The sequence below is a fragment of the Schistocerca cancellata genome, chromosome 3, assembly GCF_023864275.1.
Source record: "Schistocerca cancellata isolate TAMUIC-IGC-003103 chromosome 3, iqSchCanc2.1, whole genome shotgun sequence".
Taxonomy (NCBI): domain Eukaryota; kingdom Metazoa; phylum Arthropoda; class Insecta; order Orthoptera; family Acrididae; genus Schistocerca; species Schistocerca cancellata.
In genome coordinates this window covers 706,384,922-706,409,137 of record NC_064628.1, presented here as the reverse complement: position 1 = coordinate 706,409,137, position 24,216 = coordinate 706,384,922, and the positions used below count along the sequence as shown (strand labels likewise).

The 24,216-nt window shown below is 45.0% G+C and overlaps 1 protein-coding gene across 1 annotated transcript in view; it reads left to right on the top strand.

Annotated features, from left to right (window-relative positions):
* The window catches only part of LOC126175702 (tRNA N(3)-methylcytidine methyltransferase METTL2), a 64,437-nt gene extending 44,172 nt beyond the window's left edge, over positions 1-20,265 (top strand). Inside the window, exon 6 of the mRNA XM_049922637.1 lies at positions 20,050-20,265. Within this exon, the coding sequence (XP_049778594.1) occupies positions 20,050-20,195 (146 nt within the window). The 3' untranslated portion in view covers positions 20,196-20,265. The remainder of the gene's footprint in view (positions 1-20,049) is intronic.
* Positions 20,266-24,216: the final 3,951 nt, after the last annotated feature.

The following is a 24,216-nucleotide window of genomic DNA, read 5'->3' as shown; positions in this document are numbered from 1 at the left end:
CCTCCCCTCTGTTGAAGGCACTCCAGCCCATGGAGGACTCATGATTCTTCTCCATGATACTCTCCATTATCACCCAATCCCCTTAAACAGTTCCTTCCAAGCTGTCGCCGTCCGTCTTTCCCTTTCTGGATACACGTTCTCTCTTTGTACTGTATACATTCCATCATCCACACCACTGGCACGAGCTGATCTCCTTCATCTTCTTGGTCAGCTTCCACCCCCCTATTTGCTGGTTGGGGACTTCAATGCCCACCACCCGCTTTGGGGATCTCCACATCCTTGTCCACGTGGCTCCATATTGCTAGACGTCTTCCACCAAGCGGATCTAGTTTGCCTCAACACTGGGGTCCCCACATTTTTGTCTGCCTCCACGACAACCTTATCTCATTTGGACCTTGCGGTCGGTACTGTTCCGCTAGCTCGGCGCTTCGAATGGTTCGCCCTTGATGATACACACTCGAGTGACCACTTTCCATGTGTCCTCAGACTGCAGCCTCAACTGCCATATATGCGCCCGCGACGCTGGAAGTTTGCCCAAGCCGATTGGACACTTTTTTCGTCTCTCGCGACATTCGATGACCGTCGCTTTCCCAGCGTCGACGATGAGGTCACACATATTACCGACGTTATCCTTACAGCTGCGGAACGTTCAATACCACGCACCTCCGAATTGCCCCGGCGCCCCCCAGTTCCTTGGTGGAACGAGGCATGCCGTGATGCAATACGCGAGCGGCGACGTGCTCTTCGCATTTTCCGTCACCATCCTACTTTGGCCAACTGTATCCGCTATAAGCAGCTCCGTGCGCGATGCCGTCGCGTCATCCGCGATAGCAAGAAGGCAAGCTGGAAATTCTTTATTAGCTCATTTAACACCTTCACTCCCTCCTCGGAAGTTTGGAGTCGGCTTCGACGGTTCTCAGGCGCGCCTAGTTTCTCCCCGGTCTCTGGGCTCACTGTCGCGCATGATACCTTAGTGGACCCCGTCGCAATTTCTAACTCGTTGGGTCAGCACTTTGCTGAGATTTCGAGCTCTTCAAATTACCCGCCAGCGTTTCTCCCGAAGAAACGTGCAGCGGAAGTGCGACCTCTTGCTTTCTCCTCTCAAAATCACGAAAGCTACAATACTGTTTTCTCCATGCGGGAACTCCAACATGCCCTCTCATCTTCTCGCTCCTCCGCCCTGGGACCGGATGGTATCCATGTCCAAATGTTGCTGCATTTATCAACCCCTAGTCTGCGTTACCTCCTTCGCCTTTATAATCGAATTTGGACCGACAGTACCTTTCCCAAACGGTGGCGGGAAGCTATTGTCGTTCCCGTTCCGAAACCTGGAAAGGACAAACATCTCCCCTCTAGCTATCGCCCCATTTCTCTCACGAGTAGTGTCTGTAAGGTTTTGGAGCATATGGTGAATTACCGTTTAGCTTGGTGGCTAGAATCCCGCAGTCTTTTAACACCAGCCCAATGCGGATTTCGGAAGCATCGTTCTGCCGTTGACCATCTTGTTGCTCTCTCCACTTATATCATGAACAATTTTCTCCGGAAACGCCAAACGGTAGCAATATTTTTTGATCTGGAGAGAGCATACGATACCTGTTGGAGGACAGGCATCCTCCGCACACTGTTCTCTTGGGGCTTTCGAGGCCGGCTGCCCCTTTTTCTTCGCGAATTTATGGCAGAGCGCACTTTTAGGGTGCGGGTGAACACTACTCTCTCCCGTACTTTCTCCCAAGAAAACGGGGTACCCCAGGGATCCGTGCTGAGTGTTGTACTATTTGCCATCGCCATAAATCCAATTATGGATTGTCTCCCTCATGATGTCTCGGGCTCCCTCTTTGTGGACGATTTTGCGATCTACTACAGCTCTCAACGGACCAGCCTTCTTGAACGACGTCTTCAAGGATGTCTCGATCGCCTCCACTCGTGGAGCATCGAAACTGGCTTCCGTTTCTCACCCAGTAAGACCGTTTGTGTCAATTTTTGGCGACGTAAGGAGTTTCTTCCGCCCTCCTTACATCTAGGTCCTGTCAACCTTCCGTTTTCAGACGTCGCTAAATTCTTGGGTCTTATGTTTGACAGAAAACTAAGCTGGTCCTCCCACGTTTCCTATCTTTCGGCTCGCTGTCTGCGATCGCTTAACACCCTCCGTGTCCTGAATGGTACCTCCTGGGGAGCGGACCGAGTGGTCCTTCTCCGCCTCTATCGCGCCTTAGTGCGCTCGAAATTGGATTATGGAAGCATAGTCTACTCCTCTGCTCGGCCGTCTATTCTTCGGCGTCTCGACTCTATCCACCACCGTGGATTACGTTTAGTGTCTGGAGCTTTTTACACTAGCCCTGTGGAAAGCCTCTATGCTGAGACTGCTGAACCTCCGCTGTCCAATCGGCGGGCAGTACTCCTGAGTCGTTATGCTAGCCATCTGTCTTCCATGCCTACTAATCCAGCCCATGACCTTTTTTTTGACGCCTCCTTTGATGTAGGGTATGCAGGCCGCTCCTCTTCCCTACTACCCCCGGGAGTCCGCTTCCGTCAACTGCTTCATTCTCTTTCCTTCCGCTTTCCTAAAACCTTCTGGACAACTTGGGGTACAGCACCGCCTTGGCTCCGTCCCCGGATCTGCCTGCTCCGTGACCTTTGTCAATTTCCCAAGGATGGTACCCCTACACTTGTTTATCGTCGGGCATTTGCTGCTCTATGTGCAGCAATGACGGAGGCCACATTTATTTACACCGACGGCTCGAAAACATCGTTAGGTGTAGGGAGTGCTTATATTGTTGGCGACACCCGAAATCAATTTCGGCTTCCCGACCAGTGTTCGGTTTATACTGCGGAGCTTTACGCTGTTCTCCGGGCTGTCCACTACATCCGCCGCCATCAGCGGATACAGTACGTTATCTGCTCAGATTCTCTCAGCTGTCTCCTCAGTCTCCAAGCTCTTTACCCTGTGCACCCTCTGGTCCACCGGATTCAGGACTGTCTGCGCTTGCTCCACCTGAGGGGCGTCTCGGTGGCGTTCCTCTGGCTCCCGGGACACGCTGGTATCTGTGGGAATGAGGCGGCTGATATAGCGGCCAAGGCCGCAGTCTCTCTTCCTCGGCCAGCTATTCGGTCGCTTCCCTTCACCGATCTACGGAGCGGTTTATGTCGCCAAGTTGCTCATTTATGGCATGCGCATTGGTCGGCACTTCCCTGTAATAAATTGCGGGAAGTGAAAGCCCTTCCTTGCGCTTGGACCTCTTCCTCCCGAACGCGTCGTCGGGAGGAGGTAATTTTAGCTAGACTCCGGATAGGGCACTGTCGTTTTAGCCATCGACATCTTTTAAGCGGCGATCCTCCCCCACTCTGTCCCCACTGCTCTCAGCTGTGGACGGTAAGACACCTTTTAATTGAATGCCCCTATTTTAATCCGTTACGCTCCCGTCTACAGCTATCGCCTGATCTATCGTCGATTTTAGCAGATGACACGCGCTCCGCCGACCGCGTTTTCCAGTTTATTAGTGACAGTGAAATGGCGTCAGTCATTTGAACCTTTTTTTGGGGACAATCACCCCCTTTCTGTAGTGGATTTTTAAGCATTCTTCTATTTTTAGTTTCTTAAATTTTCTGACTTTGTTCCCATTGCTGCTGGTTTTAAAATTCGGTTTTTTACTGTCTTAAGTCACGGGCTGGGCGCTAATGACCTTAGCAGTTTTGCGCCAAAAAAAAAAAAAAAAAAAAAAAAAAAGCTCAGTCAGACAAAAACAATAGAGAAAATCAGTCATGGTCTTTTATTTATTTTTCTTTATTTGGTCAAGGATTATCTCACATTGATATAGGCTTTGTCAAGATAGTACAGTGCAAATCAGTAGGTCAAAATATACAACACACAGCATACATAACATGCTTTATGAGAATAGGACAGGTAGTCTTTGAAGCTAAGGCAGTCAGTTGGCCATGGTGTTATAACCTTTAATGCACTAATAAACTGCGTGGATACACAAACGTAGAAACAATAGTGGGTTTCGTGCTACCAACTCCGTAGCTGTCACTCAACTCCCATGCCGTGACATGCGGCCGGCGCCGTTCATAGCTAGGTGGCGCTCCCGCGCTCAGCCGAGCTGCGGAGCGCCTCTATCGCCGTGTTTGCGTATTGACGTAGCGGCACTTTTAAATCTCGGGGCACTGTCACAACACTTTTCCCCCCTTGAAACAAAAAGACACTCACTTCCTGGGAGACACGGACAGTGCGGAGACATCCATGGCCTCTTGGGAGACCCCGAGAAGATCCCGCGGAGAAACACGAGAATATGGTCGAAAATGTCCAGGACGGAAGCTTGTGCGTGGAACGTGCCTCCTGGACGAGATGATGGGTGAAAACTCCGGAGCAGCATCCATAGGTGTCGTGGACCTGGGGGTGTGCTCCAGCGAGATGGGTCCCGGAGAAGGCGGCGTCGCGACTGGGGCCGGTTCTGGCGTACTCAGAAGCGGCAGCGACGTTGGCTGCAGCGACACGCACGGGAGACCGGCAGCCGCGACAGGACTGGCGTGTCGGGCTGGTGGAGGCGAAAGAAGGGGCGGTGGCACCGGCGTGGCCACCACTCGTGGGCGCATCTGGTCGTAATGACGAACAACCGTGCCGTCGTCCGTACGTATTTCACAAAGCCGGCGGCCGCGAAGAGCCTTGACCACCCCTGGAATCCATTTAGGGCGAGATCCATACCCTCGTGCCCACACGTCGGCGCCTACCGAGTATTTTCCCGCACTAGGGGACACAGGACTAGGCCTGACAGGGTGAAGCAGGTGCAGTAAAGTGCGCGGTTGGCGGCCATGCAAGAGTTCAGCAGGGCTGCGATCACCCAGAGGCGTGAAGCGATAAGAACTCAGAAATTGCAACAGAGCGTCATCGGTAGAAAAATCAGTAAGGAATTTTTTCATCTGGCTTTTGAAAGTGCGGACAAGGTGCTTGACCTCCCCATTCGATTGGGGATGGAAGGGCGGTGCTGTAACATGATGAATCCCTTGTCCAGTACAAAAATCACGGAAGGCCTGCGAAGAGAACTGAGGGCCGTTGTCCGTGACAATCGTGGAGGGAAGACCTTCTAGCGCAAAGATTTTGGACAAAGCCAGCGTCGTCGCCGCAGTGGTGGGCGACGGACATCGAACCACAAACGGAAACTTCGAGAAGGCGTCAATCAACAGGAGCCAATAAGTGCCTAGGAAGGGGCTGGCAAAGTCAGCATGCACCCGTTCCCATGGCTGCGCCGGATCAGGCCACGGAGAGGGCATTGTACGGGGTGCAGCCAGTTGTTGAGCACACTGACCACATGCAGCGATCATATGGGAGATGTCCGAATCGATACCGGGCCAATAAACATGCCGGCGGGCCAGGGACTTAGTCCAAGAAATCCCCCAATGGCCTTCATGCAATAGTTTGAGAACATCTTTGCGAAGAGAAGCTGGCACCACGACCCGTGGAGATGCGCCATCCGTGGCCAGAAGAACAACACCCTCACGAACAGACAGACGAAGGCGCAAGGCATGGTAGTTGCGAAGGGGATCCGATGCCCGGCCCTTGGTCCTGTCCGGCCAACCCCGTTGAACAAAACCGATCACCTGACGCAGGACCGGGTCCCGCGCAGTAGCCGACGCGACCTGCGAACCAGTAAGCGGAAAACCCTCAACCGCACGACGTTCTTCCTCATCAATGTGGAAACAGAGTAGTTCATCTCGATCGAAAACCGGGTCGGGGCCCATCGGCAAACGCGACAACGCGTTAGCGTTGGCGTGCTGGGCCGTGGGGCGATAGTGAATCTCATAGTGAAAACGAGACAAGTATAAGGCCCAACGTTGCAGGCGGTGAGCCGCCTTATCCGGAAGCGACGCCGAAGGGCTGAACAGAGAGACCAGCGGCTTGTGGTCGGTGATGAGGTGAAACTTAGAACCATACAAAAAAACGCTGAACTTTTTTAGCGCATAAATGATAGCGAGCGCCTCCTTTTCGATTTGAGAGTAACGCCGTTGGGCATCGTTGAGGGTCTTTGAAGCATAGGCGATGGGTCGTTCCGACCCATCCTCATACCGATGGGCGAGAACAGCCCCTAGGCCATACTGTGACGCGTCAGTCGCCAGAACCAAGTGCTGACCCAGACGGAAGGTGGCAAGACAAGGCGCCAACTGCAAATGAGCCTTTAGGCGAACAAAAGCCTGCTCACACTCGTCGGACCAACAGAAAGGAACGTTTTTGCGTAACAGCTGATGCAGAGGATGAGCCACCGCCGCCGCGGATGGAATGAATTTGTGATAATAAGCAATCTTGCCTAGAAACGCCTGAAGTTCTTTGACCGTAGACGGCCGGGGGAGAGCGGTGATGGCCGCAACGTGCTGACGTGGAGGACGTATACCTTCACTGGACAGGTGGAAACCAAGATACACAATGGAGGGTTGGATGAACTGTGACTTGTCCAGATTGCACTTCAACCCAGCCGAATGCAGAACCCAAAATAATGAACGCAAATTGCGAAGGTGCCCCTCAGTGGAGGCCCCCGTGACAACAATGTCATCCAGGTAGTTGATGCAGCCAGGAACGGAAGCCGTGAGCTGTTCCAAAAACCGCTGAAAAATGGCCGGCGCGCTAGCGACACCAAATGGTAACCGCTGGTACTGATACAACCCACAAGGAGTGTTGATGACGAGAAATTCCTTGGAAGACGCATCCAACGGCAACTGATGGTACGCCTCCGATAAGTCAAGTTTGGAAAAGAACTGGCCCCCAGCGAGCTTGGTAAATAACTCCTCAGGACGGGGAAGAGGATAAGTGTCAATGAGGCTCTGAGCGTTGACAGTGGCTTTAAAATCGCCACACAATCGCAGACTCCCGTTGGGTTTAGAAACCACCACGATTGGCGATGCCCATTCGCTGGAGGTAACAGGAAGGAGAATCCCTGAAGCTGTCAGCCTGTCTATCTCAGCCTTGACAGGTGCACGCAGCGCCATCGGAATAGGGCGTGCCCGGAAAAACTTAGGGCGAGCTGTAGGTTTAAGAGTAATGTGGGCTTCAAAATCCTTGGCACGACCCAGACCAGCAGAGAACACGGACGAGAATTCAGAACACAACCCATCCAGCTGTTGATACGTAATATCCTCAGATATGAGGTGCACATCATCATCAATGGAGAACCCAAACAACTGGAAAGCATCATAACCGAACAAATTTTCAGTGCCCGCATGATCCACCACATAAAACGTGAGGGGCCGAACAACAGACTTGTAAGCAGTGGAAGCATCAAACTGGCCAACGATAGGAATTGTCTGTTTATTATAAGTTTTCAGATTCCGCGTAACTGGAGACAAGGGAGGGGAGCCCAACTCCAAATACGTGCGAGAATTAATGAGAGTTACTGCAGAGCCAGTGTCCACTTGCATGCGAACGTCTTTATCCAGAACACGAACAGTAACAAACAACTTATTTGTTTGAGAAAGCACACAGTTAACATCCATGTCCGATGCCTCGTCATCGGCGACAGGAACGTGAGGGGACTGACACACAGAAGCAATGTGGCCTTTTTTCCTACATGAATTACACGTGGCCCAACATTTTGGGCACGCGGCCCTGTCATGCTGTACGAAACAACGTGGACAAGAAGGAAGGGCGGAACGAACCTGTTTCTGTGGTTGCTGTTTTCGCTGCGAGCGTTGCGGCCCAACGCGACGTTGTTTACGCGAGTGAACCGCCGCCACATCATCGTCCTCCTGGGAAACAGGCAAATTGTCCGTGTCGAAAGTTGACTGTACAGCGCCCACATCACACCACGCGTCTATTTGCGCGCCAGCAGCGTGAGACACTTCAAAGGATTGAGCGATGCTTAGAACTTCCGACAACGATGGGTTTGGCAGTTGTAGGGCACGTTGCCGAACTTCTTTATCAGGAGCAAGCCGTAGAATAGCATCCCTAACCATTGAATCAGCATAAGACTCATGATGAGTGTCCGTGACAAACTGACATTTCCTACTCAGACCGTGTAGTTCCGCCGCCCAAGCCCGCTAAGATTGATGGGGCTGTTTACGACACCGGTAGAACGCCACGCGGGCGGCAACGACGTGGGTGTTTTTTCGGTAATAGTTAGGCAATAAGTCACACATTTCTTGGAAGGACAGAGAGGCAGGTTCCCGCAGAGGGGCTAACTGAGATAGCAGCTGATAGATCCGTGGGGAAATCCAAGATAGAAATAACGACTTACACATCGGGGCGTCGACAACGCCAAAAGCCAAGAAGTGTTGCCGCAAACGCTTCTCATAATCCTCCCAGTCCTCAGCGGCCTCGTCGTAAGGAGGGAACGGAGGCGGAGAAGAGGACGACAGACGATGAGTAAGCGACGTCGACAACGCCTGAATAGCAGCCATCAGCTGTGTTTGTTGTGCCTGAATAGCAGCCGTCAACTGGGTTTGTTGTTCAATGAGCGCTTGCATAAGCTGTTCCATGTCTGCCCAGACACGAACGCGCAATACTCCAACGCTGGAAAAAAAATATCTGACCTCGTCGCCAAAAAGTGTTATAACCTTTAATGCACTAATAAACTGCGTGGATACACAAACGTAGAAACAATAGTGGGTTTCGTGCTACCAGCTCTGTAGCTGTCACTCAACTCCCGTGCCGTGACATGCGGCCGGCGCCGTTCATAGCTAGGTGGCGCTCCTGCGCTCAGCCGAGCTGCGGAGCGCCTCTATCGCCGTGTTTGCGTACTGACGTAGCGGCACTTTTAAATCTCGTGGCACTGTCACAACACATGGTCTTGATTAAGGAACTGTCTTGGTATTTGTGTTAGTGATCTAGGGAAACCATGGAAAACCCAGCTCAGGATGGCTGGATAGAGTAATTCCATCCTCTTGAATATGGAGTCAGTGTCTTAATAGCTGCACTGCCTCATTTGGTATGACCTTATCGTATAATGTTCCTCGATTTTCCCACAACTTGTTTCATGTAATTTGTAATAAAAATTGTAGTTTTGTTCTTCATTGCTGCATCTACTAAGGACGCCTGCTGATGACTCCTGGGCTCTATCTGGTAATTTTTAATATAAAACATAGTTCTGCTCTTCATTGCCACAAACAGTGACAACCACTCATGACTCTTGGACAGTGAAAATGCTGCTGAGCCCCTTGCACCGAATCCAGACTTCTTTCCAGCCCTGTTTAATTATGCTCCACAGTCCATGCAAATAACGGAGTCACCAGATATTACTATCATGCATTTCAAATCTTGACACATTATTCCCTTGTGAAAGCAGTAAACCATGATCATGTATTGAAATGCGACAAGGTGGTGTTGTTTCTGCCCTTCACTATTACCCACTACTGTAAGTAATCTTCAACTGTGTAGTATGCAGTACTTATGAAGGATTTTTCAGCTACCTTTGTAAACAGGTGCATTTTAGTAATCTTTTACTATTAGTGAAGTATTTAGTAATGTTTTCCCTGATATCCACCAAAGATTGGTACATGTACTTCCTTGTTGCATTAAGGATGCCCTATTTTTTTAAAATTGCTCTTCATAATGAGTGCGTGCATGTGCACACACGCACATGGTGCTGGCTCTACACTTCGTGCTAGTGCTGCATTTAGGCAGTTGGACTAGGTTAGGGTGAGGGTGGTATCTGATGGGGTGGGTGGAGCAAGGAGAGTGGTTAGGGGTGGGTGGCAAGTGGCTTGGAAGGAGGCAGCTGGTTTGCTGATTAATAATGAGGGAGGGAGGGTGTGGCAAGTGCATGGGCTCAGCACATGATGCACAGTTCTCGGAGCCGGAGGGGAGCAGCCAATGCTGAAGGTAATGTGAATTTGGAGGGGATAGCAGGATTAAGGGAGGACAGACTGTTGGGTGGAGAGTATGAGGACAGTGCTTTATCAGAAGTTGAAGCCAGGACAATTATGGGAGCCTATAATCATCCTGGCCTGAATCTCCAGGAACCCACTAGCCCCACGACCTCCATCCAACAGTTAAACTTCCATCAGTCCTGTCATCCCCTTGATGCAGATTCTCCATAGTAGCAGAGATATGATCTTTTACAAAATTTGCTAATTCCTGAACACATTCTATTCCCATCTTTGATTTGTATGTTATTATACTTGTACCTGACTTTTCCAGTTTCTTGTTTTATAAGATCCCACACTACTTTGCTCTGATTTTCTACATCATAAATTATTTTGTCACTGAATGGTATTTTTGCAGCAATCTGTACCCACATTTTTTATAATAGTACTCCAGGAACTGTGGATTAGTGCAGTGCTTTTACAAAGAACTGAGAAATTTTTGTCTTTGAGAGTTTTCTAATACCTACAGTCATCCATCTGTCTTCATTAACTGCTGCTATAGACGTCACTGCTTTTGGAAATGTCTCCCCAGAAATTAATTTAAACACTGTGTTTAGAGAACTTAACAGCCACATTGTTTCGCAATTACCCTTAATCCCAGGTTTGATTTGCCTGTGCCCTAAATAAAGCGTGTTTTCTAATGTTCCAAGAAGATACTTTTGTAGGCGTACAGTTATGCAGTTTTAACAAAGCCTGTTTCTAACTTTATTACATAACAGTAATGATCCAAAATGCCAAGATCTCTTATAGATTCTTAACAGTTTTCCCTGTCAATACCTATTAAATACATGGCCCAAAATAGAAGCTGGACTTTTTGAAACCCTCATAACAGTGTTTACCATTCGTACCAGGTGAAAAGTACTCAATATGTTTAGCAAGTTCTGTGTTCATATTTGTATCTCCATATATTATTATGTTAGTTTTGGAGGCTGAGACTCTTTTTAGGACTTAAGTTAATTTGTTGAAGAAAGTCTCCATATTACAATTAGATGAATGGTAAACACACAGAATGATTAACTTGTTATGATACCTAGCTATGTTGGATCAAGAGCTGCCGATTTAAAATGTTTATGTACACTAATTGTGGTCAGATCTTCTCTAGGTTTAAAATGTGTGCCACCCCCGATATAAATACATGATCCCCCACCCTTTAAGGTAGTTCTACAGTAGCATCCTGCAAATTCATATGATGATAGCACTATATGTGGTGATTCATCATGTCAGCACCATTACTCTGTAGAGGCATGGTTCTCCTACCTATGGCAACAGGTATTTGACCATGTGTCATCCCACACCCATCTGCAGTACTCTCATTAATTAACTCTACCAACTCCCAATAATCCCCTCTAGCAACAGCGCAATGTGCACTCTGCCAGCAGTCATCAGTGCCGTCTCTAGCTTTGTATTGATTCGCCATACAGCACTGGAAAGATAAGACTGATCATGCCACGGGATAGCTCTACCATGTTCATATTGGTGCCACTAGTTAGGGAAGCTATCTTAGGTCAGGTCACCACCTATGTTGTATGCCCTGTCCCTATGCAAGCTGGTCTCTGCCCCACATGCTGTCACTACCTGATCATCCTTACACAAAGATCCTAAACCAGGCCTGGCAAAGTGTGCCTTTTGAGACATTCCCTTCCAGTTAGTGCTTCCCTCTCTAATTGGGTAGTGTTGTCATGGCTTGGCTGCAGCCTACGATTCGTTTCATTTCGTTTATCAGGAGTTCTAAGCAAAGAAGAGAAAGCAGAAAGGTGGAAGGAGTATATAGAGGGTCTATACAGGGGCAATGTTCTTGAGGACAGTATTATGGAAATGGAAGAGGAGGTATATGAATATGAAATGGGAGATATGATACTGCGTGAAGAGTTTGACAGAGCACTGAAAGACCTGAGTCGAAACAAGGCCCTGGGAGTAGACAATATTCCATTAGAACTACAGACAGCCTTGGGAGAGTCAGTCCTGACAAAACTCTACCATCTGGCGAGCAAGATGTATGAGACAGGCGAAATACCCTCAGACTTCAAGAAGAATATAATAATTCCAATCCCAAAGAAAGCAGGTGTTGACAGATGTGAAAATTACCGAACTATCAGTTTAATAAGTCACAGCTGCAAAATACTAATGTGAATTCTTTACAGACGAATGGAAAAACTGGTAGAAGTCGACCTTGGGGAAGATCAGTTTGGATTCTGTAGAAATGTTGGAACACGCGAGGCAATACTGACCCTACGACTTATCTTAGAAGAAAGATTAAGGAAAGGCAAATCTACGTTTCTAGCATTTGTAGACTTAGAGAAAGCTTTTGACAATGTTGACTGGAATACTCTCTTTCAAATTCTGAAGGTGGCTGGGGTAAAATACAGGAAGCGAAAGGCTATTTACAATTTGTACAGAAATCAGATGGCAGTTATAAGAGTCGAAGGACATGGAAGGGAAGCAGTGGCTGGGAAGGGAGTCAGACAGGGTTGTAGCCTCTCCCCGATGCTATTCAATCTGTATATTGAGCAAGCAGTAAAGGAAACAAAAGAAAAGTTTGGAGTAGGTATTAAAATCCATGGAGAAGAAATAAAAACTTTGAGGTTCGCCGATGATATTGTAATTCTGTCAGAGACAGCAAAGGACTTGGAAGAGCAGTTGAATGGAATGGACAGTGTCTTGAAAGGAGGATATAAGATGAACATCAACAAAAGCAAAACGAGGATAATGGAATGTAGTTGAATTAAGTTGGGTGATGCTGAGGGAATTAGATTAGGAAATGAGACACACAAAGTGGTAAAGGAGTTTTGCTATTTGGGGAGCAAAATAACTGATGATGGTCGAAGTAGAGAGGATATAAAATGTAGACTGGCAATGGCAAGGAAAGCGTTTCTGAAGAAGAGAAATTTGTTAACATTGAGTATTGATTTAAGTGTCAGGGAGTCGTTTCTGAAAGTATTTGTATGGAGTGTACCCATGTATGGAAGGGAAACATGGACGATAAATAGTTGAGACAAGAAGAGAATAGAAGCTTTCGAAATGTGCTGCTACAGAAGAATGCTGAAGATTAGATGGGTAGATCACATAACTAATCATGAGGTATTGAATAGAATTGGGGAGAAGAGGAGTTTGTGACACAACTTGACTAGAAGAAGGGATCGGTTGGTAGGACATGTTCTGAGGCATCAAGGAATCACCAATTTAGTACTGGAGGGCAGCGTGGAGGGTAAAAATTGAAGAGGGAGACCAAGAGATGGATACACTAAGCAGATTCAGAAGGATGTAGGCTGCAGTAGGTACTGGGAGATGAAGGAGCTTGCACAGGATAGAGTAGCATGGAGAGCTGCATCAAACCAGTCTCAGGATGAAGACCACAACAACAACATCAGACAATGCACATCATAAGGAAACTTGGAAAAGGCAGCTACAACCAACAATCAAAAAGTGTGTAGAAAGGTCCAGCAAAGTTGAAATGGGTTCTTTCCCCAAGGTAGTGTGGGTGCTGGTCAAGGGGGAGAGGGGGGGGGGGGGGAGAAAAGTTTGTGGCAGCTATGAGCAGGCACTCCACCTCGTGATCAGTAGAAGGCTAGAATACATGCCAATGTGCCAGGAGTCAAGTGGGGCAGTGTCTCTTCAGTTTTGAAGAGGCATCACCATTTTGTTAATCCGCTGGCTTTCGACATTGTGTTCAGGTTTACTTTCCTTAATATTGCTCTATTGCTTGGTTTGACATTTTATTTATTACTGGGGATACTATCCTGTTTTTGATTGTGGTTATTACTACGGCTATTTTTCTATTACTATTTTTAAGCATGTCAGAAAGAAAAGAATACTGAGAACTGTGGTTCTTGTGAGGAGTGGTTGAGATTAAGTACTTTTATGTACACAATTCTGATGAAAAACCTCAATGTTTAATAGGTAAAAATTGCTCAATTCAAAACAATGGTAGTAATCTTGTTTGACATTCCTCTTCATTCATAAAACAACAAAGTGTCTTTACTCTTATCAAGAACTATACCCTTTTGTTATTAACTTAAAGAAATAGGTGCAAGAGTTGCCTGAACCATCAAATCTGAAAGAAAAAAGTTTTAACTGCATGTTCGTTGTATACATAAAATTAGCAGCAATCAGAAATGCTTCAGTGGCGGCCTGTGATTGGAAGACTCTGCAATAGAAATAGCAAAAACATGCAGTTATGATGATGCCATTGTTACTTTTAAAAAAGCTGTTTTGTCAAGTAACGCTGTGAATTCTTGATAGGGAACATAGCATAAAAAAAGAAACTAAACAATTTCAATTGCAAGCTGTTGGTATTACTTTTTGTGTGTGGACGGGAGTAGTGATAAAACAGATCTTTATCAGGTTACCTTCCATTCAGAAGGCTGTTGCACACAGCGACTGTGATATTGACTTGTAAATATGGATTTCAGCTATCAGTTCTCCTTTTAAAATTTTATGGGCAGATCTAGATTTCAGCTAGAAGCTAGCCATTCTCAATGCATTACATGCCTGTTGGTCGGGCTTTGCTAATAGGCATTACAAGCATTGATCAAAAAATGATAGGCATTAAGAATGGCTAGTTTCTAGCTGAAATCTAGATCAGCCAATAAAATTTAAAAAGGACGACTGATAGCTGAAATCTGTTATTTACAAAACAGATCTTGGTCAACTACTATTTTTTTCATATAATAATAGATGGTTTTTCTGTACATGAAGAGTTACTTGCTTTAGTTCTGATGATCAGAACAATAGATTTGAAAATTTTGAATGCAGCTAAAAAGTGTGTTGACAGAATTGTTGGTTTTAAAATTTGCAATTTGTACTGATTGTGCACCACCTATGTTCAATAGTGAAAATAGTTTCGTTGGTCAGTTAAAAAATGTGGGACAATTTGTTTCAATTTTCATTGCGTTATTAATCAGGAAGCACTATGTTGGAAAAGTGTCAGACTGCTGTCCACAGTGAAAGATGTAATGAAAATTACAAATATAACACTGCTAAGGAAATCGAACAATATCTTATTGTAAATTTAGACAATTTTTGGAAGACATTGACGCAGATTATGGAGGCTTCCTTTATTCTGAAGTTCATTGGTTGAGTGCAGGAAAATGCACTTAACTTTTACAAGTTTTTGGGCAGACTATGGACTTGGAAAAATAATCTGAAGGATTCACTATTTTTTATTAGAATTAGAATTTCTAGTAGATTTTAAAAATAAAGTAAGTAATTTGATTTTATCTTTGTAAGGAAAGGATATGGATATTATTAGATTCTGGTGTAAACTTATGTTGTTTAAATTGCAAATAAACAAGGAAAAATCAAACAATGAAAAATACAGGATAGAATGTAACAATATAATGAAAAGGACAGTTGCTACTCATCATATAGCTGAGTTGCAGAAAGGCACAACAAAAAGGCTATCATACATTTATCTTTTGGCCAACAAGGGCTTTCTCAAAATTGGATAACATACATGCACACACTCACACGAACACAACTTACACACACATGACCACGATCTCTGGCAGCTGGAGCCAGACTGTGAGTAGCAGGGCAGACTGGGAGAGGCAACTGGCTAGGAGTAAGGAGAAGGCTGGGGCAGGGAGGAGGAGGGATAGCAAGGTAGGGGTGGGGGACGGTAAATTACTGCTGGGAGCATGTAGAGCCAAAGTGGAGAATGGAGCAGCTATGTGCCGTCAGGAGGTTAGATGGAGGGCGGGGGTTAGCGGATAAAAGGAAAAAAGTAAATGGACTGGGTGTGTTGGTGAAATAGAGAGCTGTGTAGTGCTGAAATGGGAACAGGGATGGGGCTAGATGGGTAAGGACAATGACTAACAAAGGTTGAGACCAGGAGGGTTACAGGAACGTAGGATATATTGCAGGATTGTTCCCACCTGCGCAGTTCAGAAAAGCTGGTGTTGGGAAGAATCCAGATGATACAGGCTGTCATTGAAGTAAAGTACATCGTGTTGTGTGGCGTGCTCAGCAACAGGGTGGTCCAGTTGCTTCTTGGCCACAGTTTGTAGGTGGCCATTCATTTGGACAGACAGCTTGTTGGTTGTCATGCCCACGTAGAATGCAGCAGAATGGTAGCAGCTTAACTTGTAGATAACATGACGTGTTTCTCAGGTAGCCCTGCCTGTGATGGGACAGGTGATGTTTGTGACAAGACTGTAGTAGTTGGTGGTGGGAGTATCCATCTCTACATAACCCCTGCCCCCCATCCCTTTGCCTCATGGCTTATATCCCTGTAATAGTTCCTTTATGCAAGACCTATCCCATACATTGTCCCACCATCACCTACTCCAGTCCGGTCACAAACACTACCTTTCCCATCAAACGCAGTGCCACCTGTGAAATCAGTTGTGAAGTACAAGCTAAGCTGCAATCACTGTGCTGCTTTCTATGAGGGCATGACAACCAGCAAGCTGTCTGTCCACATGAATGGCCACTGACAAACTGTGGCCTAGATACAACTGGACCACCCTGTTGCTGGGCACGCCAGCCAACACGGCATCCTTTATTTCAATGAATGCTTCACAGCTGGTGCCATCTGGACTCTTTCCCACCAACATCACCTTTTCTGAATTGTGCAGGTGGGAACTCCCCCTGCAATATGTCCTATGTTTCTGTAACCCTTCTGGTGTTAGTCTTTGTTAGGCATTGTCCTTACCCATCTAGTCGCATCCCTGTTCCCATTCCATCATGACGCAGCCCTCTATTCCAACAAGCACCCAGCCTTTTTACTTTTCTCCTTTTCTGCTAACCCGCTCTCCCCTGTTCTCCGTCTAACCTCCTGACTACACCTAGCTGCCCCATTTTCCATCTCGTTGCTAAACGCTCCCAGCAGCACTTTACCATCCCCCACTCCTACCCTGCTATCCCTCCTCCTCTCTGCTCCAGTTTCGTCCATACCCCCACCCGGCTGCCTCTCCCAGAATGCCCTGCTGCTCGCAGTCTGACTCCAGCTGCCAGAGACCATGGTCGTGTGTGTTTGTGTGTGTGTGTGTGTGTGTGTGTGTGTGTGTGTGTGTGTGTGTGTGCGTGCGTGCGTGCGCGCACTGCGTGCGCGCGCGCGTGGTAATGCGTGCGCACACTGCGTGCGCGCGCGCGCGCGTGGGCGTGCGTGCGCGCGTGTGCGTGCATGTATGTTGTTTAATTTTGACAAAGGCCTTGTTGGGATTGTGTGATTGTCATTTTGTTGTGCCTTTCTATCACTTAGCATCTCCACTATATCGTGAGTAGTAAATTTCCTTTTCATTATATTATAAACAAGGAAAATTTGTGTTATTTCCCAAGATGCTGTAAATTGAAACAAGAATACATGGAAGTAAAATTTTCAAGGCTTCCTTCCATTATTGATGAAGTCTCTTAAGAGTTTTGTAATTGCCTTAATAATTTTAGTCTTGGAGTAGTTAGAAGTTATTTTCAAGAAAAAGTTTGCGGGTTTCAAAATGATCTATTTGTGCTCTCCAGAACAGAATCAGATGCCAAAATTTTTTAATTATGGAATAATATTGATACATAAAATTCATGGTCTTCACTTTTAAAATGAAATTTTTTTGGATCAAAATACATTTGTGAAGTACATTAAATCTGCTAGCATAGTACAGTGTCCAGTGAGTCATTGGAAAATGAACTTCATTTCGTTGCAACACAAATTGAAATGGAATTGGGGATCTTGTCAAGACCAAGTTAAATAATTCCAACCTGAGTATTTAAATATTTCACTAACATAAGTATAAGAGTTTGTAACACTCCTTCCTACTCATGGCTAGAGTCTACTGCACATGTCCTACTTCTACATTTTGAGGCTCCTCTCCCCTCAACTCTAGCAGCTGGAACCTGTTGCTTGTAGACGCAGCAAAACTGTCAGACCATATCATCCTCCTGCTAGTCCTCCTGCGAACTACCAGTTCCTAACCACCCCACTCACCACTGCCTTCTCTCATGCTCACTAGCTCTCTTGTACTTCAGTCCAGCTTTTCCTGAAGAGCACATGTCCCCTTCTGTTCCTCTGTTAACGTATTCCTGCTGTGTATTTTCCAGTTCCAGGAGAGGGCCACAGTGACCTCCCCAGAATCCTCCTCGTCACATTCCCCTTGCCCCCCGCCACATTCCCCTTGCCCCCCGCCAGTCAAACAACTCCGACAATGCAACCTGCTATTTACTTTTGTACAACAGCTTCCAGAGAAATATACCTATAACAGACTTAAATTTGAAACACTAAAGAACTATATAAAATTTATTAATGAGTTGGAATCAAAAAGTAACAATAATTTTTTTTCTTAAAGTATCTTTGTTTATTCATCAACAGTAGTGGAAGCACTTGTAACACTCACTTTTTGTTATGGTGTTCAGCTCCTTCAGCAATTCTATTTTCATCTCATCAATGGTAGCAGAACGATGTCCTTTAATGGTTCATTTCAGCCTCAATAATAGAAAGAAGTCACAGGGGTCCAGTGAATAAGGTGGCTGAGGCAACATAATGTTTGTGTTTCTTCCTAAAAAAAAAAATGAAAAAGCATTGTGGTGTGAACAGGAGCATTATCATGAAGGAATTTCCACAAGTGGTTTTGCCTCTGTTTTCTTTGGATTGCTTAATGCAAATGGCATATAACTTCCAGGTCATATTCCTTATTGATTGTGTGACCATAAGGCACTATCCCATTGAAATTGAAGCAAGCAGTGAGAAGAACCTTCACATGATTAGACTTGTCGAATTTTTTTTCAGTCTTGGCCCTTCAGACAGTTTCCATTGGAACAACTGGGCCTGGGTTTCGATGTCATACCCATATATCCATGTTTTGTCACATCTTATAACTTACTTTAGAAGTTCTGGATCATTGTAGACTTTATTCAGTAATTCCTGAGTGATGCCTAAGCAGCATTGTTTTTGATCAAAATTCAACAGTTTCGAAACAAACTTTGCTGTTACACATTTCATGCCCAAAACATGCAAAAACATTGCTTGGTACGAGCTGAAGGATGTGCAGAGATCATCAGCAACCTTTCTGATGGTGATTCAGTGATTTTCCAGAACCATTTTCTTTACTACTTCCACATTGTTGTCAATAATTGGTGCGCTAGGCCATCCAGGTTGTCTTCAGTGTCTTCTCGACCCGCTTTGAAAAATTTATGCCACACATAAACTCTTGTGTTACTCATAGTAGATTTGCCAAAAGCCACAGTCAACATTTCGAATGTGGTGCTGTACTTTATTCCACTTTTCAAGCAACATTTAATGAAACTTCCTCCATCCATCTTTTTCATAAGTAAAAATTCGCCAAGCACTTGAAAACAGTTATAACCTTTTTGATGGTCAGCAATAAACTACATATTCAGAACATCTGAAAATGCAAATATACATCAGGAACATGTGTACCAACAAGATAAAAAAAGTTTTGAAAATTGGATGCATAAAGCTTGCAAATTTAAATAATTTCCATTATTTTTTCATCACACCTTGTATGTTTATTTCACTACAAAAGAATGTAACCTCTGATAATGTCTCATGTTTTTTACCATTGCAAGCTCAGTAAAGTCAAACACAAGGTTGTTCGATAATGTCAGTTGTATATAAACAATCTTACCTGGCAGAAATTTAAAACAAGATTAGTTACTTGCTAAACCTAAAACAGAGAAACTAAATCTTTCCTTGTATGACAGTAAAGAAGTCACTTGTGCAGCTATTCACAGCAAAAGGTATTTATAGAAATATGGAATGTACATAGCTTTTTATAGCATTGAGTTCAGTATATACATAAAAGGCAGCCCTGGAAAATGACTATCAGAAATTCAATGTATAGGCTAACCTGCAGTAACACCCACGAAATATATTGCAAAAGATATTAAAAAAAGACAGGAAAGAATAGAAATATGAGTACAGTCAAAACTTACGTTTCGACAAGCATTATAATGACACTTGTTCCCAACTGCTATCTTGTCAAAGATGTTGAAGAAATTGTCTTGGCAATCACGTAAAGTGATTTAAGGGAACTAGGGGGGAAAAAAAACAACCAAATCAGCATTAGTACTTAGGGATCTGTACACAGTACCTGCCAAGTTTGAGTCCAATACTTAAGAACTGCACCACTTCAAACTTTGTTCTGATCTGTTGTAGTGGGCAGATAGTACTACTTTCATGTCTCTCTTTTTGTCTTGACTGTGTTATATTTGTTGCCTTTCAGATAAATTTAACTATGATGTATTTTCTTTTCATTACAGATGAAGTGAGAAATATCTTCACAGCTGCTGGTTTCTTGGAAGAGCAAAATCTCATAGATAGGCGGCTTCAAGTGAATCGCAGCAAAATGCTTAAAATGTATCGTGTCTGGATTCAAGCAAAATATAGAAAACCAGTTTGCAGCTGACTGATATTCCATATTTTATGGACATGATTGTATATAATACAATAAATTTAATTATTTATATATAATACAATGTTGGTGGTTTCATTTACTTATATTATACTACAGTCATCCACTTCAGCCATCTGAGTGCAACAGTTCAGTAAATCACAACTTGCAAATGCAAATAATCTTGTACAACATGTGATGAACTGATAAAATGGGCAAGTCTGGTTTCCTTAATAATATTCAGATATTTTCCCTGAAGCTACACATGAACCAGTAGTTATTTTTAGCTTGGGTCTGTAGCCATTAATAATTTATTGAAAGAAGTCGTTTTCCTGTGTGAGGCTTTTTTTTGTTTGTTTGAAACTAACACTTCATTTAATTAATGATTAATCCAATTTTACCCCGTTGGGGTTTGTTGTTTACTAGGCTTACCATGAATTTGCTGGACTATTCTACAGGACTTTTAAAAATAAAATGTTTATTACCTTTGAGTTGTAACTTACATTTTATTGTTCATACACTTGACTGTTGCAGTTTAACAGTGCCCCTGTCCAAAGCAAAAATATAGAAGAACATTGTTATACTGATAGTCTTGATTTATAAACACACACTCTTTTCTGAATGCAAACTTCCCTGAATAAAAAACTTAATAGTATATAGCATCCTGTAAACTGCATACTTTAGGACAGGAGTGGGCAATCGAGCTAATGTGGGTGCCCATGTGTGCCAGCATTGCTTGCCTTTGAGCGCCATCAGCCGGCAGCTCACCCTCTACCTCTCTGCTAACACCTCTCATTTGTTATGACGTCTGTGGCAAGATGGCAAAGCGGACCTGTTTATCTTGTGTCATTAGTGTTGTTGTTGTCAAAGTCCCTTTGGGCTTGTGATGGGACAAAATCAGTGAGGGGGAAAAGGGCTGAGGAGGAGTTAAGGTCCTCAAAACAAAAATCCGTCAAACCCCTACACATAAACTCACAGTGGGAGGAAAATTACTTTTTTTATTGGAATGCATACTAGCCCAAAGTTTCTGTTTTGTAACATGTGGCTTTGATTAAAAAAAAAAAAAAAAAAAAAAAAAGAAGAAGAAGAAGAAGGATGGAAGAAGTTGGTATCTAGCAGGAAGTACCAACAATGCACTGTGTCCCACATCATACCAATCTGTGGGCAAAATTTGTCAAAATAAGTGGTGTCTTAGCTGTTGTAAAAACAGTTAATAAACTGACATCAGCGATTTAAATTCTGCCAGCAGAGCTGGAGTGTGATTGTAGCAGTGTGCCTTATTGTTAAGTATGCTAGTTGAGTCGAGGTGTTGTTTTAGATCCATTTTTTCACCCTGCATAAAGACACAGCATTATTTGTGGACATGCAAGGAATGATAGTAAGAGAGTTCATTGAACCCCAGTGGATATTATTAGCCCTCGCATTTCTAATACCTGACAAAGCACCTGAATGCCTTGAGTACAACTTTGCAGGGTAAACATTAATTAATTACTGATTTTTTTGACACTATTCTTGGTTTTAGAAGAAAATTGCTGTTGTGAATAAAGCCACTTTCAGATAGGTCATTTGCACATTTTTTTGAATTTTGAACTGTTATAAATGAAATAAATCTTGAAAATCAGACAGTGGGTAGACATTTTGATGAATTTGTTATGGTGCTACAGGCAGTGTTAGAAAACTTTGATAGGAAATTTAGTGATATAAATCAATTTGAACTAGATTTTAGTATTTTTGCAATACCTTTTCCAGTGAACATTGAAAGTGCACCTGTGAAATTCAGTTGCAGCTCATTTACTTTCAGTGTAGCAGTGTGCTAAGAGAGAAGTTCCATACTGCAAAAAATATTGAAATGTCTTACAAGAACTTCCCTCGAGAACAGTTCCTGCAGTTGTTATGAATAGCTTCTTGAGTAAGCACTGTAGTCAGCACCACATATTTGTGTGAAAGTGTTTTCAACAATGAAATTAACAAAATTGGAGGTTAGGAATGGTCTTAATGACATTCAGCTGACTGGAGCAGTGTGCATGATAACCCATAATCTCACTCCAAACATTGAGATGCTACTAAAGAAACACTTATAGACAATTGAGGAGTGATGAAAATAGATGTTCTTTTTTTTTCATAAGTAGTAGGCCAGCTCTGAGCTCAACTCTTCTCAATAACATTAAATTCTCAATAACATTAAATGTGTTTAGTTAACAGATGTTTAATTTAAAAAAAAAAGTGTTCTTTGCTTAATCTTTGCTTAATGCTGTGTGTCAGGGTTGTCTTTGTGCTAGAAAATAAAGTCAATGAGAATGATATTGTATTAACTTTTCCTTGAGACCCCCTTATTGCCCCGTGAACATCTCCCTTTGCTCCCTCCCTCCCCTCCCCTTCCCACAGAAGTATAAAAAGCACTTGCCTGCCAGAGGTCACCAACTGCCGGCTGCAGGCAATTGAGATATCGTCCATAGTAAGCGGCCTCTGTTGGGGGCCTGGAGGAGCCAAATGGTGTGATGCTCAAATGTGAGGTGTGCATCACACTATTTGTGGTGGAGGTGTAGTAATGTGCAGCTTACACTACATCCATCCCTCCTTGGAGGAAGAGTGACTAGATGCTGGCTCCACCATGATGCACTGATGCTTGACACATCCATAGTGTCTGGAATGGTTGTACTGGGCATGAATAATTCCTAGACCAAATGAACCAGCACCTTGGGGGCAGAAGTGGCATGAATGCTAACACACACACACACCCTCCTCCCCCTCCAGGAGAGTAGACAAATGATCCCAGCACCCAGTAATCAGGCTCATTATGATGTCGGACTTGTCCCTGAAAATGGCTCTGAGCACCATGGGACTCAACATCTTAGGTCATAAGTCCCCTAGAACTTAGAACTACTTAAACCTAACTAACCTAAGGACATCACACACACCCATGCCCGAGGCAGGATTTGAACCTGCGACCGTAGCAGTCCCGCGGTTCCGGACTGCAGCGCCAGAACCGCTAGACCACCGCGGCCGGCCTTGTCCCTGAGTGCCGGGAGCTGGGGAGCTGTGGTGATTGAAGGTAATGTAAGCAGCACCAGCAGGAGGGCAGCATGCACCCACATTGGTATAGGTGGTGCCTTTGTTATCGTAGGTGGCACCTGTGGGTAGGCTGAGGAAGCCCCAGCACCACTTCCCCCCCTACCCCCCACCCCAGCCCATGAGAGAAGGCTCCACAAGGGCATCAAGAGGCCAAACCAAGCTGCCCGTCATGTGGGGCAGGGCCATTGGTGTAGCAGGCAGAGACCAATTTGGGAGGGTGGGTGGGCATGGCCCAGGCAGCATACTGCCCACAGTATGCATCGATGCTGGTGGAAGGGGTGTCAGTGCAGTGGTCCTCAGGGAGTTGTCAGTGCCCACCCGAGCTCACAGCTCATTGTATTGGTGTGCCACAAGGCGTTCGTTGGTACACACCATGATCACATAACGCTTGGCTGCCTGTAGATGGTGCCTGGAATTCTATGTGTGTGTTGTCTGAACGCTTATGCTCAGACCAGATTTCCAGGTGCAAACCGCGATGACATCAGTGCCATTGCATGACACGTGTCTGGCAGCAGGAGATGAAGCAGCATCCATGGCTGCTGGCCATGCAGGAGTTCGGCTGGGCTCTTTTCCTGGAAGGGAGCCATTCTGTAAGAACTGAGAAAGAATGTAAGGGCCTCGTCCTCCATAATTTCCATGTCATTTGCAGTTTGGAAGTCTGCACAAGACGTTCTGCCTCATCATTGGATTGTGGTTGAAAGGGAGGTGCCATGACATGACGAATGCCATTGCATGATCAAAAATCCTCCAACAACTGAGCTAAAAATTGAGGATCATCATCCAAAACTGCCATGTGAGGTAGCCCTTCAACAGAGAAAAATGGCTGACAGTGCTTTCACTGTTGCATATGCCCCCAAGAACCATGGACCTTGCTTTTGGTGGGGAGGCTTGCATGCCTCAACAATACAGATTGCTGTACCGTAGGTGCAACCACAACGGAGGGGTATCTGTTGAGAGGCCAGAC